Source organism: Anomalospiza imberbis, chromosome 27, assembly GCF_031753505.1.
Source record: "Anomalospiza imberbis isolate Cuckoo-Finch-1a 21T00152 chromosome 27, ASM3175350v1, whole genome shotgun sequence".
Taxonomy (NCBI): domain Eukaryota; kingdom Metazoa; phylum Chordata; class Aves; order Passeriformes; family Viduidae; genus Anomalospiza; species Anomalospiza imberbis.
In genome coordinates, this window is record NC_089707.1 from 3,262,215 (window position 1) to 3,269,375 (window position 7,161).

Sequence of the window (7,161 nt, forward strand, 5' to 3'; positions counted from 1 at the left end):
AAAATGTTATTTCCTCAAGGCTTCAAATAGCGCTGCGGGCGGAGGGCAGTTCGTGCTTGCTTCGGCAGCACATATACTAAAATTGGAACGATACAGAGAAGATTAGCATGGCCCCTGCGCAAGGATGACACGCAAATTCGTGAAGCGTTCCATATTTTTCGCACCTCCCCGCACCCACATTTTCCATCCCGCGCCCAACCGGGTGCCCCCCCACCCCCGCCCCCCAAAAGCCTCCTCCTCCCCGTCCCCACGGAGAGACAGAGCCGGAGGAGGGGGAGCACCGTTTTTATTGTTTCTGAACGCGCCCGCAGCCCAGCCGCGCCAGCGAAGGAGGGGCGAGGGGCTCCCCGCCCGGCTCTGGGGGTGCCCACGGTTAATGGCAGTCGGTGTCATCGCGGGACAGAGCAACCGGCAAAGATCCCCGGGGCACGCCCTGCGAGCGACCCTTGGCACGTGCCAGGGAGGCGGGGGGGGGGGCACACAGAGGGACCCCCAAAAATCTGCCCCCATGGCAGCTGTGGAAAAGCAGAGACAGCCCCGAAGGGGACTGCACCCCTCCAGCACGCACACACACACACACACACACACATGTCAATATACACACACGTGATAAAAAAACACAAGCTATATTACACTTAAAAACAGCCCCGTCGTGCGGGCAGGGCACAGGGCGTGGGGTAAAAGCACCCGGAGCTCCCCACGCCCCGCCCCGGCCGAGGGGGCCGAGCCCCCCTGGACACCCGGTGGGCACGGGGCTGCGGGAACGCGGCAGCCCCCAGGCTCTTCCGCCGGCTCAGCGATTGCTCAGCAGCCGCCGGGAGCTGTTTCACCGCAGAAAAATCTGGACCGAGATCACCCCACGAGCGTCAGCGCCAGAGGGAGGCTGGCCCCGCCTGATTATTTTTAAAAACACCTGGGTTATGAACAGACACACCAACAGCTCCAGGAGGGCTGCGCGGGGAGCGGGGCGGGCGAGAGGCACCTGCCCCGCAGCCGGGGCCGTGCTGCCCGCCCCGCTCCCAGCGCACCGAAGGGCACAGCCGCCAACCCCCGGCTCTGCCCCGCCGGGCAGCGGCTGCTGGAGCAGGGGAAGGAAGGGCCGAGGGTCCGGGAGAGGCTGCAGCGGACACAGGAGGGGCAGGGCAGCTCTGGGGGCATCAGCTCATCTGCCCCAGGTAGTCTGAGAGCAGCAGCTCCGGGGGCAGGAACACGCGGTGTTTGTTGCTCACTTTCATCTGACGTTTCCCTTCGATGTCCGAACCTGCGGGTGGGACGGAGCGGTCAGCACATGCCTGCTCCCCTCCTCGGGGGTCTCCAACAGGCGCTCCCAGCCCAGCCACCGCCCTCCCCTCCTCCCTGGGGCTCGTGGTGAGCGCAGGCTCCCCCGTTTTCTGTCCCCTCCGTCCCCAGCCGAGTCCCTGCCGGCACCACGGGCTCGCTCCCCATCATTAGCGCTCAGGCTGATTGCCACAAGCGGCTCCTAATGAAACGCTCGGCAGCGGAGCCTCCTCTGGAGGGATGGAGCCTGATGCCTTCTCTGCCGTGGCAACAAAACCTTTGGGGACGCTCAGGGCAGTACGAGAGCACGGCTGCTCCTCGGGAGGAGGAAGCAGCTGCAGGAGAGGGAACCCCGCGAGCAGATTCTTGCTTTGGACCACCCAAATTTCCCGTCAGAGCTGGGTCCCGCCGACCCCCGGGTGTGCGGCTGCAGCCAGCCGTGGAGGCATTGGTGGGGAGGAAGCAGGCAGGGGTGGGACCGCGGGGTTATCAGTGAGCCCCAGGGCGAGGTGGGGCCGGCAGGAGGAAGGGAGGAAAAGGCTGAGCTGGAGAGGAGAGATAGTGATGGAGGGAAGGGGAAAAACAAAAACAAAATCAAAATCAAAACTAAAACCAAGCAGACACGCGGCTCTTACTGGCAGAGACGAGATCCATGTACTGGCAGAGTGCGTGGAGCAGGAGCCGCTCAAAGCTGGGGGACAGGGGACAGGGTTAGAGCCTGACCAGCGTCTCCCACGGGCTGCCCTGCCCTCCATCCTCCCCAGGGACCCGCAGAGCAGATGGGGAGCACACAGTGCCACAAGGGCCTGCGCAGGGATCCCCGGGGGCTTCCCTCCCCCAGGGGCTCCACGGGGACCAGGCCAGGTGGGCGTCCCCAGGTGGAGACCCAGGCCCGGCTGAGGGGAGGCCAAGGGGTGTCCTGTGCTCCCAAAGCCCCTCTGCAGCCTGGGGTGGCCCTGGGGCACGGGGAACCCCAGAGCCCAGGACCCCGAGATGGGGAAATACCTGTTATCCATCAGTGCTGTGTAGACGGAGTGGGGGGTGACAGAGAAGAAGGCCAGCAGCTCCTCCTCCAGCCCCTCCAGCGTCCCCTGTGAGGAGAGGCAGGGGCTCAGCGAGGAAGGGACAGTGGTGGGCACAGCCCTGGCACAAATGACTCCCCAAGACTTACTGCCAGCAGCTCCCGGGCAAGTTATTTGGACGGGAGACAGCAGGGAGAGGAGACATCTCCCATCTCCAGCCCCTGAGGCAGGGAAGGATCCAGCTCCTGCCAACTCCACACTGTGTGTGCCAAGGGCTGGCACCATCCCTCGTGTTCACAGCAGCCAGGGGAGCCTCGTGCCTCCCAACAGTCAAAGCTCAGTGCTCTGCTGGTCTGCAGAGCTCTGTGACCCCAGAGACGAGCAGCACACGTGTCTCATTTGAAGACAAACAAGGCAGTGGGCAGGAGGAGCCCAGGCTGAATTTAGAGGCTCTAATTAGCACCAGGAAAACAAACAGAGCCCCACAGAGCAGAGGGAGCAGGGAGCCAGCACCCCCAGGGCTGGTAGAGCAAGTGTCTGGGCAGGCAGTGCAGGGCTGCACTCACCTCTCTCCTTCCTGCTCAGCAGTTGGTGCACTTTTACCCCCTTTCAAAATACACTGGAGTTTCCCCAGACAGCCTTGTGTGGGTCACTGTGAAGACCCCAAAGGCTCCACTGCTGTCCCCATGCATAAACACGCCTGGTTTCACCTGTCACCTGCTGTCATTGCACAGAGACTGGGAAACTACCACTAAAAAAAGCCCTGTAGCTGCCAGAAAAATCTGAACTGAGCCAGGAAACCCCATGTGGGAGCTGGATGTCTGCCTGCAAGCAGCCACCACTGCGGGGTCACACGAGCACCGGAGTGCGTTTCCAGGAGCTCCCCTGAAATTTGGCCCTGCCCTGCACAGGGTCAGGGCACAGCTCTGGGGCCACGGCTGTGGAGGGACCCCTGCCAGCCCCAGCCCTGCTGCCCCAGGCCCCCAGCTCACCATGGGGATCCGGCCCCGCTTCAGGGTGGCGCGCAGGCGGCGGCTGATGCGCTGGAAGCACTCCTGGGGTGTGTAGGCAGGCAGCTCTGGACAAGGGAGAAGGGATTTGGACACAGCTCACAGCTCCAGAGCCCGCAGTGTCACTTTTTGGGAGGAGCCAGCGTCCCCCTCCAGCTGCCAAGCAGGGCCCCCTTCACAGTCACCCCTAAACCAGCAATGCCCTCCCCAGCACAGGAGGTTCGGGGGTGCAGAGATTTGGGGCTGTGACATTAGGGGATGGCTGCTGTGCCATCATCCCAGCCACTTCTGGCTCCCACAAACCCTCCCTGGTCCATGGTGGGGGTCTGCAGGCATAACCCCCCCCACTGCCACACCCAGGGGGTGGGCTCAGGCATCCCCTGGCCCCACCATTAACAGGGAGTGGGTGCAGCCCTCCCAGAATGTACACAAGGAAGGAAAGGGAGAGGCTGTCCCCACCCTGCGTCCCCTCCCAGCACCTTTCCACTTCTCTTCATTCTTGACAGGCAGCTTCCTCCTGTGCTTCTTCCTGGCCTCCTCCTCCAGGTAGAGCAGGACCCGCTCCTGCTCTTCTCCCGACCGGTTCATGAAGTCGTTCCAGATCTGACAACACAAGCCACCAAGCCCCACTGCAGAGGTCTGTGGGGAGCGCCTGGCAGTGCAGGGGGGCCCCTCCCCACACCCCATGAGCCCCCTCCTCACCCTCTTGTCCCCAGGGGTGGCCCTGAGTGCCACACCAGGGAGAGGCCACGTTTCAAAACACCCGGTTACAGGGCCAGCGTGAGGCAACGGGGGTTTGGCAAGGGGCTTGTGCCAGAGGAAGTGCTGCAGCTCACCAGGCACCCGCTGCTCTGCAGCCACAGCTCTCCATGAGAGGATCTGCCTGGAGATTCCCCCACCCTAGGACCCCATCACCCCCCGGCACGCACGGCAGCAGATCCCACAGATCCCAACCTGACACCAGACCGGGCAGAAGCTGGGGTGCAGCAGCTCAGGCCAGGGAGGCAGAGGGATGGAGGAGTGAGGTACAAGCATGACATGCCACGCCAGTGTCCCCAAGCCAGTGGGTGTGTACCCACCTCCACATAGGTCTCATTGTTACACGCCTCGGTGAAGATGCTGGGGGTGGCCGAGTGGGTGAGCTCGCCCTCGTCGCTCCCGCAGTCATCCTGCTCCAGCAGCGTCATCAGGTAGCGAGCTGGGGCGAAGAGCAAAGCCTGAGAGGGGAGGAAGCACCTCCAGAGAGGCCCCTTGCCCGCAGTACATCCCCGCTTGCCACACAGTTCAGGGGAGGCTGCCCTGGGGAAGAGACCCTGCCCTGGTCCTTACTGTTCTCCAGCCTCTGGAGGCTCTTGCGGCCCTTGGCCCTCGGGATGAGGTCGGAGTTGCGGATGGCTTTGTTGATGTAATACTGCTTCCTCTTGGACGGCGAGAACCGCTTGGACGGGGAGTCCTCCAGCAGGGGCAGGCAGTCCTCGATCCTCCTGGGGGACACAGCGGGAGGGATGAGCCCACCTGAGGGGCCTGGGGCAGCCACAGCAGCGGGAGGATGGGGGGAGATGGGGCAGCAGAGCATCAGTCCCGTTGTTACTGCAACTGGCATCGCCTCCTCCCACGGGGCCTGTCCCCCTCGGGTCACCGTCACCTCCAAGGGCTGGCTCTGCTCAAAGCAGCTGTGTGTCAGCACTGGAAGGACCGGGTAATTAACCTGGGTAATTAACCCGGGCAATTAACCGTGCCACACAGGAAGCAAAACGATGGATCCATTCCTGCTGGGCCCCTGCTGCACCTCACGCTCACCAATCATCCTGAGTGGATTGGCACTGACCCTGGCACTCCTTGTTGAGGGCAGCAGGAACACCACCCCAGCCTGGCACTGCCAGCTCCTGGGGGCACCCAAAGCTGCTCACATGTTCACAACATGGTCAGGGCATTGATTAGTCACAGGCACAGCTTAGCAATGACCAAAACAACTGAGGCATTTTATGGGAAAATGAAGCCACACCACGAGCGAGAAGCTCGCCGGGTGCTGAACGCAACTGCTTGGGTTTCAAAGTTTACTAAACACCAAAGACAGGAAGTTTCACTGCCTTCACTTGCGAAGAAGCTTCCCCTCAGGGTTGTGTGGGTTTCCTTTGGCGCAGCAGAAGGTGGGGGAGAAAATCAACACCCCCGAAACAACCCGCAGGACTGTCCATGCAGGACGAGGAGCTGCAGCACGGCTGCCCAGAGCGACCACGGTTACCGCTGCCACGGCGGCACCACGGCCTTGCTCCATCCACAGGGCCGTGTCCCCACCGTGTCCCCTCCTTTCCAGCATTCTAGGCCTCATGGGAGCCCCAGTGCTGCAATCAGGTCCCGACAGAGCTGATCTGGGCACAGGGCAGAGCAGGTTGTGCTGTCCGATTGCAGCCCGGGCCAACAGCCAGCTGCTTGCCCTTGCCAAAACCCTGATTTTTTTTTTCCCTTTGCCTGCATCGGGGGAGCGATACAGTCTTGGCTGGTGGCGGGGGGTAAAAAAACAACCATCCCTTCCCAGCCGGAGAGAAAACAGTGGCAAAGGTGGGTTTGGAAAGAATAAAAGAGACTCAGGTATCAAGGCAATGCCCAGAGGACGGGTGGGGAGCAGTAACCCAACCTGCCACAGCGAGCAACCAGGGCTGGTGGATCAAGTTGTGATACAAAGACGGTTACAAAAACCTGAATAAACAGAGGGAGTCACCTTACGCTGGCCCCAGCTCGGGGGGTTTGAGTACACAGCTGCAAGCCCGGCACTCCCTGGAGCCAGCACGGCTCCAGAAAGAGATGTCAAAAACCAGTGTCAGCAGGGTGGGAGCACCCCCAGGACCCCCCGAGCCCCGTGGGAGGGGAACAGGCTGAGCCACACTCGACTCTCCTCCTGAAGGCTGTTCGTGGCTGCCCTGGCACCCGGCACTGCCACGTCTGCCCTGGCACTGCCACCTCCACCCAGTGCCAACCTGGAGGTTCACAGGGCACAGTGACCTCGGGCCAGTGCCCCCAGAGCGAGTGACCGGTGTCGGACAGGCATCGGTACCCTCTGAGCCAGGGTCCCGTGCCAGGCTGACATGGGACCCCAGGAGAGGTCATTCCTGGGGGACCACAGCAAACCGTAACCCCGGGGCAATGGGCCTGGCAGCTGCGGGGACACCGGAGCGCGGATTCGTGGCTTCACCTCCACGTCCCGTTCCCAGGCAGGGAACGCGCCTGGAAGAGGAACTTGTTGTCTGCCGGGGGATTTCGGACCTATTCCTGTCATTTACCCTTTGGCAGCAGAACGCGGCACGGACCTGCAGAGCGAAGTCGCCGCGGGACAGCCGGGGCTGTCAGGGTCAGCTCCGTCCCGCAGCGTCCCGGGCCCCCGGTATCCCCGTGCAGGAGCGGGGGGCTCCAGCCCACCCCCGGCACCACGAGGAAGCCCGGCCCGGATGGCCAGCCCCGGTGACCGGGAGCACCGTGACCTCGAGGGATAAACACTAATTATAAGGCTCATTCTGCCGGTGCCGGGCTCCGCTCTGACACCGCCCCCGGGGCCGGGGAGCCGGGGACGGGCTGTCCCAGGAGGCGCCGCCGCCGCTCCCCGCCCGCACTGACAGCCCGGGGGGCTCCTGCCCGGCCCGACCGCCCCACGGCCCGCCCGGCCCCGGGCTCGCACTCACGGGAACGGCTCCTCGGGGCCCGCGCCGCCCCGCAGCACCACCATGGCGCGCTGGGACTGGGATCGGAACCGGGACGGTGACCGGGACCGGGACCGGGACCTCCCTCCGCCGCCTCCACCCCCGGCCCGCACCGGCGGCACCGGGCCCGGCACCGCCCGCTGGAAGTGACGTCAC

At 63.6% G+C, this 7,161-nt stretch overlaps 1 protein-coding gene and 1 non-coding gene across 2 annotated transcripts; one reads left to right on the forward strand and one right to left on the reverse strand.

The window, feature by feature from the left end:
* Nucleotides 1-52: 52 nt before the first annotated feature.
* On the forward strand, nucleotides 53-159 carry LOC137463220 (U6 spliceosomal RNA). Its single transcript, XR_010993862.1, has one exon. It is a non-coding gene; the product is annotated as a U6 spliceosomal RNA (small nuclear RNA).
* Nucleotides 160-1,078: 919 nt separating this feature from the next.
* On the reverse strand, nucleotides 1,079-7,144 carry R3HDM4 (R3H domain containing 4). Its single transcript, XM_068174027.1, has 8 exons — nucleotides 6,988-7,144; nucleotides 4,640-4,794; nucleotides 4,390-4,508; nucleotides 3,790-3,913; nucleotides 3,293-3,378; nucleotides 2,284-2,369; nucleotides 1,914-1,969; nucleotides 1,079-1,261 (listed from the first exon to the last, which is right to left on the reverse strand). The coding sequence occupies exons 1-8, from the start codon at nucleotides 7,029-7,031 to the stop codon at nucleotides 1,158-1,160; spliced, it is 774 nt and encodes a 257-aa protein (XP_068030128.1). The 5' UTR covers nucleotides 7,032-7,144; the 3' UTR covers nucleotides 1,079-1,157.
* Nucleotides 7,145-7,161: the final 17 nt, after the last annotated feature.

Coding starts and splice junctions, on each gene's coding strand:
- R3HDM4 (XM_068174027.1), bottom strand. CDS start 7,031: ATGGTGGTGCTGCGGGGCGGCGCGGGCCCCGAGGAGCCGTTCCC. Junction 1,970..2,283: donor ACAGCACTGATGGATAACAG/GTATTTCCCCAT, acceptor CCTGTCCCCCAG/CTTTGAGCGGCTCCTGCTCC. Junction 1,262..1,913: donor CATGGATCTCGTCTCTGCCA/GTAAGAGCCGCG, acceptor TCCCACCCGCAG/GTTCGGACATCGAAGGGAAA.